The sequence below is a fragment of the Elgaria multicarinata genome, chromosome 1 (assembly GCF_023053635.1).
Source record: "Elgaria multicarinata webbii isolate HBS135686 ecotype San Diego chromosome 1, rElgMul1.1.pri, whole genome shotgun sequence".
In the NCBI taxonomy this organism is placed as follows: domain Eukaryota; kingdom Metazoa; phylum Chordata; class Lepidosauria; order Squamata; family Anguidae; genus Elgaria; species Elgaria multicarinata.
This window is the reverse complement of record NC_086171.1, coordinates 117,175,229-117,192,692: the sequence shown is the minus strand read 5'-3', so window position 1 is coordinate 117,192,692 and position 17,464 is coordinate 117,175,229. Positions and strand designations below refer to the sequence as shown.

The 17,464-nt window shown below is 40.0% G+C and overlaps 1 protein-coding gene across 4 annotated transcripts; it reads right to left on the bottom strand.

Moving 5' to 3' along the window:
- Positions 1-407: 407 nt before the first annotated feature.
- CLCC1 (chloride channel CLIC like 1) lies at positions 408-17,421 on the bottom strand. Of its 4 annotated transcripts, none has more exons than XM_063135367.1 (13): positions 14,193-14,297; positions 12,291-12,425; positions 11,214-11,324; positions 8,689-8,799; positions 7,587-7,808; positions 6,792-6,932; positions 5,912-6,005; positions 5,095-5,192; positions 4,856-5,002; positions 3,731-4,060; positions 2,867-2,935; positions 2,203-2,481; positions 408-755 (listed from the first exon to the last, which is right to left on the bottom strand). In XM_063135367.1, the coding sequence occupies exons 1-13, from the start codon at positions 14,235-14,237 to the stop codon at positions 726-728; spliced, it is 1,812 nt and encodes a 603-aa protein (XP_062991437.1). In that variant the 5' UTR covers positions 14,238-14,297; the 3' UTR covers positions 408-725. The 4 variants fall into 4 exon arrangements, with proteins under 4 accessions (XP_062991437.1, XP_062991445.1, XP_062991453.1 ...); XM_063135375.1 differs by having other exon boundaries at positions 14,140-14,207; XM_063135383.1 differs by lacking the exon at positions 14,193-14,297 and adding an exon at positions 17,351-17,421 and having other exon boundaries at positions 409-755.
- Between the last annotated feature and the right edge of the window lie 43 nt (positions 17,422-17,464).

Genomic DNA, 17,464 nt, shown 5'->3' with positions numbered 1-17,464 from the left:
CAAAAACATCTGGAGAGCACTAAGTTGGAGAATGCAGCAGTGCTGTCTGGGGAATGTTGGAAGTTGTAGGACTTATTTCTATCTAAACATGCACAGGGCTGCATCCTTAACTGTTCTGTGGGAGGCAAGCCAAAACAGGAGTGAGCAACTAAGGTGCGTAACAGGAAACCCTACAAAGCATATGTCAGCCATCATATTGAGAGAACAGGATTAAAGAGGCATTGGCTCCTTAGTCTCCACCTCCATGCAACGCTGCTGGCCCTTCAGGCCTTGCTCAAGTTAACACATAATACCTGCTAAAAATTAGTTACTGATCTTGATGAGATTAGAAGAGGTAAGGAAAATCTGCTGCAGCTAAAGTATAGCTGAGGATGCTTAAAATATACAACAAATTCCATGAAACACATGTATATTGAAGTTTTTATTTCAATGACAAGTAGTAAATATAAAACCCCTAGAACATATTATGTATAATTCAAGTCAGAATATGATTCTTCCAAAAGATGCTTTTAAATAGGTTGAAGTTGCTGTATGGAAACAAATCGCTGATAAACATAATTTAAATCTCAGTGTGCCTGTATTATCCTAACTAATATGCAATGAAGTAGTGGAGTATTGACAAGTGATAAAGTAAACCATTCCCTGGATTCAAGAATGGCCACTTCATTGTTTTCTCTTTTTTAAGTAGAAGCATTAAAAAAATCCCTGGTAAAAGTGAAGTTCTATCAGGAAGCAGTGTTCCTCTGATTTTGTTCCTGTAATGAGAAGATTTAAATGTTGAAAAGCCTATTGGTTGATGTATTTGCAAGCCCCAAATTATTTCAAACCATAAATTCTGTTCCACTAGGGAGTTAAAGCCTTAAATAGTAACCCAAAAATAGGCAAATCCACCGCCTTGGCATTCTTGTAAGACTAGAGAAAACAAACACACACTCTTCAATTATGAACTATAGCATGTTATTGTTTTTAAATATGTAGGAGGCAAGAACCCAGAGCAACTGTCACACTGCCATGCCAATCTGTTGTAACTACCTCCTGCCTGCTTCCCTCCACTCCAGATGTGACCCTTCGAAACCTACGTCTCAAACCCTGCATGGGAAATGTTTTTTTGTTGTTGGGAGAGAAATGGAGTGGAAATAGAGTTAGAAAAATGGCTGATATGCAAAGTTAAGTAGCTGGACCTTCCATGCTATCCTAAAAAAAATGTAAGGGCCTTGCTCCACACACTTGAGTGTAACATATAATGCTATACTTATAGGCAAACTACTCCGCTTATTCCAAGTACGCTTACTTTAATGTTCTGTTATTTAAAAATATGTCTCGGTGGGGACTGTGGTCTGCCAATTCCCCCTCTTCTGCAGTCCCCAATGCCATGTTCCACACTGTTCTGGAGGGCCTTCCAACCCTCTAGAACAGACTTTTAGAGGGCATAAAGCAGTGCAGGGGGAGTTGGCAAACATTATTTCCACTAGCATGAGTTTGCTCAATGGATGTTACCACTGGCAGAAATGAGGTCTGGATCCAACCCATTATGCCTAATTCTAAGGAAGTGGTTCAAATGTTCTCTAGTCCAACAGTAGTCAACCTTGTGCCCTCTTGATGTTACAGACTGCAGCTTCCACAATCCGTGATGAATGGCCATGAAACCTCGTTGCCTACCTCTCCTCTAGTCAGTTGAAATTTAGTTTTCCTTAGAAGACTAGTTCAGTATACTACAACCAACACAATGGAACTTTGAAGCGGAGTTTGAAGGAAGTGGTATTTGTCTACTCGATGTGACTTGCCTTTCCTTCCCCTCCTGACAGAAGTGGCATCAGAAGTGTAAAAAACTTCAATGTCAACACGAGAGTATGTCACTTCTATTTTTTAAATAAATGTGCATTTACTGAACTTTTGGAAGGTGCTATGTATCTGATTGAAGGAAGAGGAGAGGGCAGTATACATAGCTTCCATTCCCTTCTTGTGTCTGGGGAAGAATGCGACAAGTACTTTTAAACACACACACAAACAAGATAGAATGCCGGTAGTCAAACCACCTGCTTGTTGGCACTGTGGTTTGTATCTTTCCAACTGTGGCAGGAAGCTGACAAGAGGGGGGAAGAAACTGTTTTCTCAACACAGCTACCTCGTTAGGAAAAGTAATTAGCTAAGCTGTACTTCTCCTTTCTGTGATACACAAGAGAGATTGTATGTTAAACTTACAGTAAAGCCCAAACTTTCTGCAATTTTCTCTGTGGGTTCTTCCAATCCACATGAGCTGCTCTCTTTCCTCTTAAACCCTGTGGTCTCCATTGCATCTTGTGTCTTGCTCCTGTCCTCATTAACGGTACATTTTGCTTCATCTCCATTCCCTTTTGTGGGTTTTTGTACGTGGCTAGGTTTGTTTAGTTCAATGGTGGTTGCTTCATCCAAGCTTTCATCTGTGCTGTTTTTCACTATTCTATCAGTAGCCAGATCGTTTGATTTAGAATACAATCCACCCTGCAAGAAGTTACTTATATCAGTGAACTATTTACAGAACATACAATATGAAATCGAACATCAACAAAAAATACCCCACTTAGAGTGCATTCCTATGCCTATTTCGAAGTCCTACAGCTCCAAGCAATGTCCAGCCAGTCATGCTGGGAGTTATAAGACATTTTTCTGTCTTAACATGATAAGATTGTGCCCTTAATAATTGATGGCTATGCTAGCCTAGGCAACACAAGGTCCGAAACGGCAATGGTTATAAACAGGCTATATTAATAATATGAATTAGTTAAATATTCTAGTACACCAGAAAGTTTTTCTAGAAACATTTAAAAGATAAATGAGTTTTAGGTAAAACACATTTTCCCTGCAAACCCACTCTATATCAACTTACCGGGTGGTCTTCACTGTTCTTTTTTTCTGATTCTTTTTGTGAATTTTCTTCTTCTGAAACCAGTTTACTCTGAAATACAAGATGAAATAATTAAGCCTGCAATCCTATTCACATTTACCTGGAAGTAAATCTCAGTGTACTCAGTGGGGCTTAGTTGTGAGTATACATATATAGGATTGCACTGTAAGTTCCACTGAATATTCAATCTAGAATAGATTTCCCCCCTAAAGGTCAGTTCAGTGCACTGCAGCTCCACAAAGATAGTTTTAGGGCACAATCCTATCCAGATAGTCAGCAGTGTTCAAATTCGGATGCTGCCAAGTATCCAAAGCAGGGCGGGAGGAGAGCAACGGCTCTGTACTCCAGCCACCCTGTATTTAAGCTAGACGGTTCATTTCACCAGTCTCGCAGCAGTGCTGTGGCAGGAAGGAGGCTTGGTAATCATAGGAAACAGCATAACACAGCCACCTTGGCCTCTTCTTCTATTTTCCAAGGGCGGAAAGGTAGCCAGCAAGGTTATCTCCATGCCAGCGGGGAGGGGGCAAAGAGCACCGTTTCCTGTCTCCAAGCTCAGAACTAGGAAACCAAACTATCCTATGCCCCCCCTAGGAATGCTCTCTTAAGTGCTGCAAATATAATGCCAAAAGTACTAGTCGATATATTGCAGCCTTGTTTGACAAAGATACTCTCATGAGCATTTACTTGTATGAGAATTTTCTTTTGTTGTGTTTCAATTTGGAAACTTTATTACACGCAATTAAAAAAAGAAAGCCGCTGGAGTCAATTTGCTGTAGTACTAACCTGAATTTAGTTTAACTTTTTAAAAAGTTTAACTTGAATTAAAAGCTATGTCTCTGGAATTACCTGGACAGCCAACTTGGTATGCTTTTCCGCTGGTGTATCTACCATATCACCTGGTCGTAAAACCTCAATGTTGGCTTTGCTGCCACCTTCCGAGTTTTTGGGCCTGTATCTTTCTGCTGAAGCATCGCCTCTATCAAAAGGCCCTCTCTCGATGCAGCGATTGTCTTCCATCAAGTAGCCACCTTTATCGCCCGAACCATTCTGTCGTTGATACAGTATTTGTTCTTGTTTTTGCTCATGCCTTGGGGGAAGTGCAGGAGGTGGTTGTCTGTCCTGGTAGGTTAACTGCCTTAGCGTAGTAACTGATCTTCCTGCCCCGTAGCAGAAAATCTACAGCAGAGACACCCTTGTAAGCACTCTTAACATAAAATTTTGTTTCCACTCTTTCTTTTTACATAGGCTTTTGCGGTGTTTTACCTTGAAAACAAACAGGACTCTTCAAATATGCTTTAACTGGTATAGGCAACTTGTGGCTCTCCAGATGTTTGATCTAAAACTCCAATCATCCCTTAACATTGCCTCTGCTGACTAGGGCTGATAGGCGAAGGCCAAAACACCTGGAGGACCACAAGTTGCTCACCCCTACTTTACATTTTTGTATTCCTCATTAAGATAACAAGATTATTTTCTCACGAGCTTTTCTACATTATCAACTATTGTTACTTATGTTACGTGTTTTGTTAGTGTTTCTATAATTGTGTCCTATATAAGAAGCAATTATATTTTTAGCCTCCTTTAAATTCATCCAAGCCAGAGTATAGATGTAGATCAGAGTATTAACCATTGGTTTTAGGTCAGTGAACTCGGAAGTAAATACCAAATTATGTACCATTGTTCAGGATTTTATACTGCTACAGTGCATTCATTTTAAACGTTTTCTAGGACACTTCAGGAGGGGATTCGGACTCCCCTTGAAAAAGAAGCTACTAGAAACACTGCTGCTTGTTCTGGCACAAGTTACCCCTCCTGCCCTTTGTGCTGGAAGAGGTAGTTGTGATAGCAGTTCCCTAATAGCCTCACCTGTGTCAAATAGCTGTCCAAATCCACAGTAAGTTGCATCTTTAATCCCAATTTTTAATTTGTGTGTGCAATTTTAGGTCCCATATATGATGTGCATATACATACCAAAACTGCCCCTGCTATGATGACTAGCACTGGAATCTGCAGCAGCATTGGGATTTCTTTCATGAGCGCTCTAATAAATTCACCAATTCCTTGCCCTATATGCTTCAATGGCTCCGTTACAAAATTGGTAAATGTAACAGCCAATGCCTGAAACAATTGACAGCAACAAAAATTAGAATGATTTTGACACCTTCACTAGGAAACAAAATACAAATGGCTGGGATAGAAATGGAAAATACCTTTGTTGGAGGAACGAGTAATACTGGATTTACTAATAGGGTTTCATAGTATTTTTGGCAAGGATCATCTTGGAAAGTCCATGAACTTCTAAACCATTCTGTAGTTAAAGAGCAAGAAAATTTATTTATTTATTTATTTATTTATTACATTTCTATACCGCCCAATAGCCGGAGCTCTCTCGGCGGTTCACAAATACAGCTATACACACAACTAGCAATGGTATTTCAGTTATAAGGATGGATTAATTACTTTACAACTAACTGATTCTCCAAAACACGCCTAAAAATAATTTTAAGTCTTAAATGGAAAGAGATCTAATGAAGATGTTACTCATACGGAATAAAATGTCAGAGCAACACATGGAGGAGGAAATAAATGTTTCTGCATTCTTGTCTTTCTGGAGGAAGTGAAACAAGATCTGATAGAAGGACAAAGCATTCAGCTGTTTAATTACGGGAAATGGCACCGCTTTACAGCTTGTTCAAGAATGACCCAAGAACTTAGACCTGGGTTTTCTAATAGATGCCTAATAATATTTAATTACATTTAGTCTCATTTTAGAGATTTGATTTTAACCAGAAAGAATAACCTAGTTAAGTTGTTCCTAATATTCAAATATAGAATAATATGTAAGAAACAGACAGGGGGGGGCAGGTGAGAAGAGGATGTTTTTACAGATGTTGAACTTCTACAGAACTGCTTCATGTCTTCTGTCAAAACACCTTACCTTAAAAATAAGCTTTACTTTCAAATTTTCTTTAAAAAAAACTGATATGAAGCGTTAAAGTAGAAAAACAAAAGGGATAAACCACTCACCCAGAAGGCCATCACTCCAGTGAATATTCTCAGCACACACTTTATCAAAATTTCCCATTTTTGCCACTTCAGCTTGATGCTGAGCAAAGGCTATCTATAACAAAGACAACACTTGAACAAAATCATTACATCCATTTCATTTTTAGACTCTGTTGAGTGTGCAAGTCTGACATATAGAATGGGAAAAGTTAAAAACTACTGTACTTCTATTAAAATCAGACAGAATGAAAGAAGAATGTGCCAATGGCTGTGTTTAGACATTGCCATAAACTAGAATTCATCATGACAGGAACAAGCCTAGCCTTTCCCCAGGCTTGCATGCTTCCACTTTCTACTTTGATGCAACTATACGGAAAAAAGGTGGAAGCTTTCACTTCCAATTTCAGTTGACCACAATTTAGCATAACGTCTGGCCCATTAACTGTGGTCAATGTTAACTGTGACTTGTTGAAACAAGCCAGCTTCATAACACATGGTTTGAAATTATTTTGTCTTAAACAAACCAAAGTTAAGATGAGCAGTTTATCAGGTTTTAATGACATAAGAAGCTGCAGTGAATTGAAAACAGAAGTGAAAGCTTCTAAACTCCTCATAACCAAAGCAGCCGGGGGGGGGGGGGGAGGAGGTGTGCACAAGCCTGTGGAGAGACGCAACTTTCCTCCTATTATGATTAACCATGGTTTACTGTGATATTCAAACACAGCCAAATGCACCAAAACATTTTCTGTGTTAACAGTAGTGAGTGTGGAAGCCTTAACTTACATTGAATCTAGGTTGGAGAGCTAGATGCTGACCCACATAATGTATACATGCTTTCTTTCAAGGGCACATAAATATCTGCTTCCACATCCCTTTTTAATAAATAGCATTAACTATTTACCTTATATAGATACATCCAGTTCCATCCAAAACTGATGAGAAAACATATGAACATAATACGTTTTAGCTGTGTAAACCAACCAATGTGTGTCCACAGTTCTGTAGCAACGATTACTGTAATGCACACTATACATAAAAGTACCTTTTAGAAAATGAGACAAAAAAAGATACAAATTGTAAAATACTGAATTTTAACAGACAAGTTTTTTTAAAAAAGATTCCCTCCTTTTTAGCTATGAAAATATTTATTTAAATACTCAATTTCAGTTTTAGTTTACAGTAGTCAAGTTAGTAGAATGCATAGTAGTAGTAAATCTTTTGATGAGGGCAGGGTGGATGGTTCATTTTGGTTTCCTGAATTAAAATCATGTGAAAAGTATTATCAGGTTGGTGAACTTATTAACTGCATATTCCAATATCCATAAATCTATTTTTGATTTAGAACAAAATCAAAACCAATATAAACTAAATTTAAATAGATATGATTTCTTTTAAGGGCTTTTATAGCTTGTTCTCCATCTAGCTGAACTCAGACCACCTGCTATGCATCATGAACTGACAGATGCTTTATGTCCCTCTATTTTTGCACTCCCAGACAGGCAAGAGAATCAGGATTTTTCTGAAACCACTTATGGCTAGTTGGCTGTATCTGGGTAAAAAAATATGCAGCCATGACTGCTGCATGAAGGAATACAAAAAACTGCTGACATGCTCAGCCTCCAGTGAGAAAGCATAGTATGAAATGAGAAATATAGTAGTGATTATAGTGCCATGTGGAAAAAAACATTTTTCTCACCATGAAGACATCATATGGATCAGCCCCAAACATATCCTCAAACTTCCATTTCCAAGCTTCATAGTCATGATGTCTAAAATTGATCAGAATATTACTAAGTGCATCATCTAAAGGAGCTGATTTCCAGCCCTCTTCATTAAGGAACCTGGTAATTTCATTAAAAGTCTGTTTAGTAAGGATGATCTCAGCATCGTAATGCATATCCCCAGTGGTATCATCAGGCTAAAAGAAAACACAAAACAACTGTTGAACTGGTAGTTGAAAACATATGTAGACAAAGTAATCACAGATGTTTTCATGCTAGTCACAGTTTTATGCTAAATCCTTGAATGGGCAAAAAAAAATCTTAATGCGTGGACCAGTCTGCTGTACTACAGCATGTAGTTTCTCTGCTTCATATTTTTTTTCTGTGTTCTTCAGTGCAAAGTAAAAGACAAATTTGCCTACTAAAAAGAGCCTAAACTCAAAAGATTCAAAACTGTTACCCTGAAACAGGCAGAGTTGTGGGTGTCTTGATGGTATACCCACTGTATCGCACAATGGCATCAGCCCTAGCCAGGATCGCCAATGGCAAGAGAAGATGGGAGTTGGGTAAAACATCTGGACGGCCACAAATTGCCAACATCTATATTACAGTGGTAATAATCTATTTCATACCATGGTTACAGAAGCCCCAGGCCCAGAGCTTTCTTATAAAGGATATGTTTTCAGCATTTAGGGCAAGGACAGGTTCTATCCTTTCTCAATTATATCCCAGATTGCAACCCATGTAATTCAAGACAACCAAGTCTGTCTAACAACATCTATATGTTGTTTTGGCATTTTATAGATTTTTTTAAAAAAATGCTGATTGGAGTTTATAATTTAACTTGTTTTAGCTACCTAATTACTTGAAAGGAAAGTTGAAGTAAATAAACAAACAAACGAATGAATGAATGAATGAATGAATGAATAAATAAGTGGTTGGGCTCTGAGGCAAACGTGGCATGCCTCATCCTAACAACTAACGCACCATTAGCACAGGAAGTTTGAACAATGGAGTGAGAGAGTACATATAATAATAAAAATGCTCAGAATTTTTAGCTGATATTCAGATACTCACCAGACCAAGTCTTCCAGCTTCAATTAATATCTTATTCAAGTATCTCTTAAAAATGTGAATGCTATTGCTTTCATAGAATTTGGCTTTATCTTTCTTTTCATAATCTGCAAGCTGCAAAAATAAAGTGCATCACTATTACACATCTCCCCTATAACAATTCTTTAATTCATACAGTGCCTAAAACTGATATGACAGACAGAGGGTGGGTTCACATAATCATGGAGGGGAAAATAAGCCACCTCCCCGTGCATGCAAGTTTGAGCCACCTAATTAGCATAATTACCCTAATCGGGCACAGGTTGTCATGACATCTGAACATGTCGAGGGTAGCTGGCTGGGATGATTCACAAACCGCCCAGAAACCCTAGAATAAGCCATGGGTTTCGGGGTGGTTTGTAAACCACCCCAGCCTCTACAGGTTCAGACATTTATTTATTTATTTTATTTATTTATTTATTACATCACGACAACCTGTGTCTGGCAAGGGTAAATATGCTTGCTAATCAGGCAGCTCATGACCACCATGCCTGGAGAAAGAAAATAAACTACTGTGGCTTGTTTTCCTCAGTGATAGTGTAAGCACAGTCAGCAAAGAGACTGCCCTGAATAAGCAATGATTCACTGCAGATTTATTAGACGGACACTGGGTTCACACAACACACTAACTCGCCCAGTGTGGGTTGTTGTTGAACCGTGGGTTATCGTCTCGTCTGAACGCAGTGCGTTTTCCACGTGGTAGGCTATCGTGTTATCTGAATGCAGCTATTTTTCCACAGCGTTGGTTATTGTGTTGTCTGAATGTAGCGCATTTTCCGCAAGGTTGCTCATTAACCATGCAGTGTGGCTTGTTAATCACCCTGAAAAACCCAACAAGTCATCGGTTATCAAGGCGGCTTGTTCGAGAAAAATAAGCAAGCCATCCTGAGGAAAAAACCACTGCATTCAGACAACATGATAACCCATGGTGGGGTAGTGTGTTGTATAAACCTAGTATACATTGTCAGGTCTAGGTCAATTGCATAAGCACTCTGGAATTTAGCACCCCTTGATGATGCTTGATTCTATCTCTTAAAAAATAAAAGTTAATTTGTTCATGTGCAAGTGATATGACACCAAGCCAAGTATTAAAACCTATTTAAAAAACTAGACCTGCACAACTTGTGACCTATCAAGACAAATAAGGCCCATCAGCAGTCCACCAGTGGCTTGATAAAACTCCTGGTTTCACTATCTACCAGGGATCACAAAAGCAGGGAGTTATTAAACCACTGGCAGGGCACAATAAATAGCTCAGGGGTGGGCAACTTATGGCCCACAAACTCCCATCAGTCCCAGCCAGCATGACCAATGGTCAGGGATGATAGGAGCTGCAGTCCAACAACATCTGGTGAGGCATAGACTTGATATAGCTGGTGAGCAGAATTCAGCTTAGTAGGTCACAAAATGAAGAGGTCTGTTTTTTGTTTTTTTAAAAAAAGCAAATTCCTCATGGGGCAAGTAACACTTAGATGTTTACCACCACTTAAAGACCTCTTCCTCTATAGCCACGTGCCACACTTCAGATGCCAGGGAAACCCAAAGAAATGTAAGGGCAGAAACATGTGGACATAGGCAATCCTTTAGGTATACTGGTGAATATGTAGGAGTGCTATTCCAGATACTAATGAGCCCAACTGCAGCATGTATATTCCGTACTACATGTGTGGAGGCTCCCCGTACCCCTTCCTTTCTTCTTGGAGTGGAAGATCTAATGTAAAAATCAAACCCTTGATACTATGATGTCTCCTGCAAGGGGAAAGAGAAATCTGCATGAGCTCTTATTGTTGGAGCTCTCCAGACTGGGGCTATTTTAAAAAAAATAACTTAGGCTGCAACCTTCTGACTAGGGAATGCTGGGAGTTGTAAGAGATGTTTCTGTCTAAACATGCATAGGATTGTGCCATTATATGACAAACAATTCTGAAAAATAACCATTTAATTTAGATTTCTGCAATAGCTAACAGCTTCTGACACCTTGTCAGAAGCTGCTAGTTATTGCATTAAACTGAATTTACATTAAGAAGCCTAGATAAGAACATACTTGTATTTTACTTGTTTTCAAGTTTCAAAACGTATATACAGACTTCTAGCAACGTTTCAGAACTTTGATATATCCAGAAAACTGTATAGTGGAATCACAACAGTGAATGCAATTTATTATATTATGAAACAAATAAATTAAGATTCAATATCAATTACTTCCTCACAGACGAAAAAGGCTACAATCGATACAAATTTATCTGAGAGTAAGTTTCACTGAAATCAGTGGAACTTACTTCTGAGAAGACATGCATAGGATTGCAGTGTAAGGGTGCAATCCTACTCCTGTTGATTTCAATAGCAAAAATCGAATTGGTTTTGACACAGCAGAATTGCAATCCAAATTAATTACGAGTTTTAACTCCAACTACCAGCTATATATCTGGAGGTTATCTAGTAATATATTGCAATGCATACAGTATAAAATAGCATACATGCAAACCAACCTTAAGAATGAGAGAATCTAATTTATTTTGGCACCTGGAAACAGCCACAATATTTTCTTCTTTCACAGCCTCTTTTGGCACTTCCTTATTTTCAGAATCACCCTGAATCACCTGCAGTAATTTTAATCATATGCATCTCTTAATATTTCTACAACTGTCAATGTATAGATTCGTGTTTAGATAAATCTGGCTGCTTCATTTTCCACATTTATAAAGAAATATATAACTAGACATAAGGAGAGAAATCAACAAAATTTGCTATTCATTGCAGTTCAACACCGAGATGGATCCAGTCATGCTTACAGTGGATCCAGTGAGTTCAGTGAAACTGAAGTTAGGCATGACTTAATCAAGTCTCATTGATTTCAGTGGGTCTACTCTAAGTATGACTAAGGCAGGATCCAACCCATGGATCCACGCTTAGTAAATTATATCAACAAGCCAATGTGAGTTAACTGGTTTGATTACATTGTTTGTGAAATATGCTCACAGAGATATATTTTCCATCTTATTTATGTGGATCAATATACTCCACAGCAATGGAGTATTGGGAAAAATATAGCTACTACAAAGCTCATTTGGGTTCCAAAGTTCATCAGGAAGCCCATACTTTCCCTCAACATCATGGACAATTCTATGTACTCACTTGGGGATGTGCATGCAGCATAGAGAGTTGTTCCAAACCCTAATATGAACAAGAATGCTCCTGTTCTCATGGATCTTCCACTGAGTGCACTACTGTGCACATGATTTACTGGATTGGGGCTAATTTCTTTTTAAGAAACAGATGGAAAAGAAGATACAATGAAATGCAAAGAAATAAAGACGGGGATTTGGAAACCATCAAAATCAATCAAGTACTATTCACTTCATATCCTCTTCCTTTGTAATTATTGTTTGATTTGTAAACATAATGCTACATGAATTTCATAGGGAATCATTGTACCCTGTAAAGGGAAGCGTTCCAGGCATCTAACAAAGGTTAGATGAACAAGATTCCCAGAAGGCATTAACTAAATAAATTATTGAACAGCCCCTCAGATTTAAAAGGCAACGAAAGAATGACTACATGTTTACTTTATCAGGTTTCTTCATTGTTCCTGAAGCTGCATCATAATTCAGCATGTCTGTTGGATCAATCCAGTCATCATCCTGAGTTACACTCCTTCCTGTCAGCAGGACAGCACACAGTACGAAAGAAACTAGCATCCTCTGTCACAAAGCACAGTTGATGGTTTTACTAAAATGCAAGACCTCTGGTGAAAACTGAATTATCTAGTACCCAACATTCTCAAAGTGATTGTTTTGTTTGCCTGCAAAGTCTTGTTTGCTACATCCAACATCATAAAAGTGAACCTCCACTCACATGAGACTTCCCATCACTCTCCTCCCTATAGATTTAGGGAGCGCATGGGAGAAAGGAAATCCATTGTGCCAGTGGTTTCTGTTCCTATGGTGGATGGACAGCATTAAAAACAAAACCAGTATTTGGTTTTTCTAGTCAAAAAGAAACACACTAATAATTATTTATTCGTTAAACTGGTATCCCACCTTTCATTCAAAGAGCTTGAGGTGGCACATATAAGTATCCCATGCAATTTCCATTAAGCTTGGACTGTGGTTTGAGGTAAATTAGCTTCAGAACATAGACAGAGACCCTGTTCAGGTGACACACTAAGCCACAGTGGTTAAACATTTTGAGCTAAACATTATGGCTTAGAACCATGCCTAACCATGGTGGCTACATGTTTAAAACATGCTCACGTTTTAAACATGTTTTAAAAATGCTCACTAACCATTTGCTGCAAAAGAGCCAGTGGCTTAACTATGGCTTAGCATGTTGTCTGAACAGGCCCAATGTACAAATCTGAATTGTGTAAACAACAGTACAAATCTCCTCCCAATTGCCTGTAGTGTGGAACAAACTTTAAATAATCACTGCAAAATTAATGGGATTACACAGCGCCCAAAACTAGTTCCCACATTAGCCCTGCTCAGGTACAGAAAATGAGAGGGAGCTGCCACTTACGGGCTCTCCTCTTCAGACATCCTCCACACCCTTTAATATTCAGGTACTGAGTAGGTTTGACATTAACTACCTATCTATATATGATGTCACTGCTTAAAGATGCATGAAGTTGAACAAAAATAGTGAATGACTTCCCCTCCTCCTTCTCCTATCAGTTTGCATCTCATCAAAACGTTTTACAGGGGAGTGGGCAGGAGGCCCTCTTGTCCCTGTCCAGCTATGCATTGTTGTATCCAGCTACAACCAGGCATGGGAAATGATTTTGTTGTGGTAACCTACCTACTACACCAACCATTTGAATTATCTTAAACCAAGGAATTTCACATTCACTTCATACTGACACAATAGGATTGCACAAACATCCTAAACATTTGCACAAGTGAAATGGGGTTGTTTTGTTTTTTGCTGTTGTTACTCTGAACACCTGTGCTTGTGCCATGTTTTTGGAAACCTTAAGCTTTAAAAACACAAGCAAAATATTATCTGCAACTCCAAAGACCAAGTGCAATGTTAAAATGTTACTTCGCATAGTATAAAACATATTTATAATATAAGCACGTCTGGCCACCTACGCCATTAAATTGTTGCTGAATTTGAACTGAACACTGCATTTATAACAAAGCGGTTCGATATACGACCCACGGGTGCGAGCTGTGCATGTTGCATGAATGCCTGCGAGGGTTGTGTGGACGACAGAAACGGAGTGATCTATACTCGAGACATCTGCAGAAGCCTTAGAAGATAATTGGCACAACCTAATGTTTATTTTTCCATCTTGTCTTAAAGGCTCAAGAAGGGATTATGAATATGTTTTTCTTCAAAAATGAAACAAAAAAGTCCCGGGATGCAAGCAGATAAGCCCCGGCTGCACGCGCGCACCTTGACAAGTCATCTTACGCAAATCCCCCCAGGACATCTAGTTAGCTTCATAGGTAGCCAATGACTCAAACCTGTGATTTCCTCCACTTTCCCAAAAAACCGCAGGACTCCTCCATGTCAATGCCAATTATTTGGAGGGACAAACTCAAAGGCTTGCACAACAATTAACAGTCTGAGATGCAGCTGAAAGAGAATTCTGACCCAGAGAAGCGGAGTTTCTCCTACCACTGCCTCCACCTCCTGCTCCCGCCCCACTGGATCCGGTGCCGCCTCCTCACCAAAACGTATTCTCCTGTGGGGTAAGGTGGGGCTTCGGAACAGGAGCCGAGAAGCGGGCGCTTAAGACCCCTTCTCCGCGCCCGCCATCTTAGATTACCCCAAATGCAATGCCCGATGGGCATTGCATTTGGGGTAATCTAAGATGGCGGGCGCGGAGAAGGGGTCTTAACATCAAGAGCGCCCCACGCCCACCCCACGGCGGGGAATTGCAATAAGCCTTTGCTCCTCTCCTCCCCTGCCGCCCGCGATGGCTCTTCTGAGCTTTCGGCAACGGCGTGGCCGACCCTGCCTCACTTGGAGCACAGCATGCAAGCCCTCCTTCCGCACGCACGGAGCTATCAAAATATTGGCCATTTTGCTATGCTAGTAACGATCACCATCGTCTTTTTTCTATAGCACATTTCAACTGCTCAAAACGCTTCGCAGGCTGTTTGACTAGAAAGCTTGTCTTTTAACAGCTACATGACATGCGAAAGATGAGTAAATGCCTCTCATTTTTAAGACAACAGGAAGGGGGTGGTGGTAATGATAGCAGGAGACATCTGAATGAAATTCATCATCAACCACTAATTGATGAAGAGGCAGAGACAAAAGGCCAGATGTTGAAAGCACCTCCACCACATGAGTATCCCCTCCTCCATCACTGTATCTTGCCCATCTCAGGATAACTCTTCCAATAGCTGCCAGCCAGTGGTTCTATGCAGTAGGCACAGGAGTAGGTCAACTGTGCCCTAACTTCCTTTCCTGCTCCTACCTCTTTCTTGCTTCCCAAAATCCATGAGCATTGCCAGAGGCATTTGTGATTGGGTGTTGTCTTCCCTTACTTTGCTGAATGTTCAGTCAGCATCTGCAAAGGAGGAGAAGGCAATGACCAGGCAATGGAACAAGTAGGCATGGTTGGACTGCTGGGCCTTTGCTCATGGGTTCATAACGGCCCATCCTCAACCATGCCAACTCCTAAGGTGGTGGGCAGCAGGCACGGAGTGGAGCTGAGTAACGTCTCAGTGGTGGCTTTGCTATTCAAAACCACCACTGCACTAGCCGCTTGCCACCACCCCAGTAAGTTTCCCTGGGGAGACAGTGCCCTTGAATGGACCTGGAATGCACCATCTTAGATTACTCCAAATACAATGCCTGACATCAGGGATTGCATTTGCATCTAAGGTGCAAAAAATATGTCGGGCATTGCATCTATGATGGTGGGCAGCAAGTGCGGAGAATGGAGCTGAGCATCAACTCACCTCTTCAGAGTACCGTTGCCCCAAGGAAAATATTTTGGTTTGGAGGACCTGGGGGCAGACTATCAGAGGGGGTTGTTTTGGGAAAGGGCATGTGAAGAGAATCATGCCTGCATACCCTCTTTCCCAGCACAATTGTGGCAACAGCGGAGCTGGAGAATTAGCAGCAGCAGCACTGGGGCAGTACTTGTGGCAGACCACATGAGAAGCTCTTGAGGGCTGCATGCAGCCCATTGGCTGCAGGTGGCCCATACATGATGTAGATGTTAAATGCTGGTACCAAGATGAAAAATTGTGGAGCTCACAGCTTTATCACACCAGCGTTATACTGTGCAATCACTACAAATTGCATGCAAAGGACTCAGAAGTTTTCCATTTTATAATCTGCTTTGATTGTGAAGTACTCCCATGCATCCTGCCTTAATTGTGCAATAAAGCAAAAGGATTCGCGGTATTTAGCCCCTACTTTTTGAGTGTATCTTCCGAGCTACCGCTGGGATGCAGGAACAGGATTTTAAACAAATGCTTACATCTGTGTAAGCTTTAAAGATAAAGACACCAAAATTGGCACAGTAATAGATATTAGGGAGAGCTTTAAGCATACCAAATTTGAATTGAATTGGATCATCCGTTGATTTTTTATGATTTTTTTACATTTCCCCCCTCAAACTCACTTCCTGGTATGCAAAGGATTGCTGTCGCCCGGTAGCAAAAACAACCACAACCACAAAAGTTTAGCACTATGGGGATAATCCAAGGGAAGCAGGTATGTGGGATGAAGCTTTTACTCTCATGGGCTAATTTAATGAATACTGCTACTTAAGATGGAGTTGATCCTTCATATTAGTATATATTACATTCTAAGGTTTAACACTTTAGGCTAAATCTAATGTTGTGCAAGCAGAATTGCTCAACAGAAGTCCACAGGAGTTTCCTTTCCCTTTCTCTGCCCTGCAACCCACGCTGGGGGCGCTCCATCATAGTATTTGCCTTTTTTCACTTCAGCCACACACTGGTTAACATTTTCATCAAGTTACTCACTACCACCCCAAGGCCCCTTGGTCAATAATTACAGCTGAAATACTATCAGCATACACCTGAAGTTAAAATGCTTTTGCCCAAATGTGCTTCACTTTACAGTTGCTTACGTTGAAATGTACTTGCCATTTTAATGTCCATTCCCTCCATTTGGAGAGATCCTTCTGGAACTCTTTGTAATCCCTTTTTGTTTTAACCACCCTAAATAATTTGATGTCAGCAAACTTGGCTACCCTACTGCTCACCCCTAACTCTAAATAATTTATGAACAAGTTAAAAAGCACTGGCTCCAAAATTGATTCTTGGGAGACCTTTCTGTTTACATCTCTCAGTTACAAGAACTGGCCATTTATTCCTATACTCTTGACTTTATGTTCTTTAACTAGTTACCAATCCATAAGAGGACCTTTTCCGTTATCTCCTGACTGCTAAGTTGCTCAGGATTCTTTGGTGAGGGACTTTGTTTACTTGGACTTTGAAATAATGTTGTTGTTGTTGTTGTTGTTGTTGTTGTGAGTAGTGTTAACCATGGCAACAACCCACCCTATACCGAGTTCAGACATCACAATGACCGTGTCAATAGTGCAAACCAGGCCAATATCTGTCAGATCACCTTTGTCCAGTTATTAATAAAAACTCAAAGAAACCGAAAATGTTTGTGAGATAGGACTTACCTTTACAGAAGCTATGTTGATTCAGCAGGAATTGTCCTTCTATAATATCACCACCCCCTTCCCTTATCTCTGGTTTTGATCCTCCATCTGGAACTGCCAATCTGCAATCACTGT

Bases quoted from the DNA above. Each gene is read 5' to 3' on its own strand.
- CLCC1 (XM_063135367.1), bottom strand. From the start codon at position 14,237: ATGGAGGAGTCCTGCGGTTTTTTGGGAAAGTGGAGGAAATCACAG. The intron at 12,426-14,192 runs GTTTGAGTCATT...GCTTTGTGACAG, and splicing joins GAAAGTGGAGGAAATCACAG to AGGATGCTAGTTTCTTTCGT. The intron at 4,061-4,855 runs GTATGTATATGC...TCTCTGCTGTAG, and splicing joins TCATAGCAGGGGCAGTTTTG to ATTTTCTGCTACGGGGCAGG.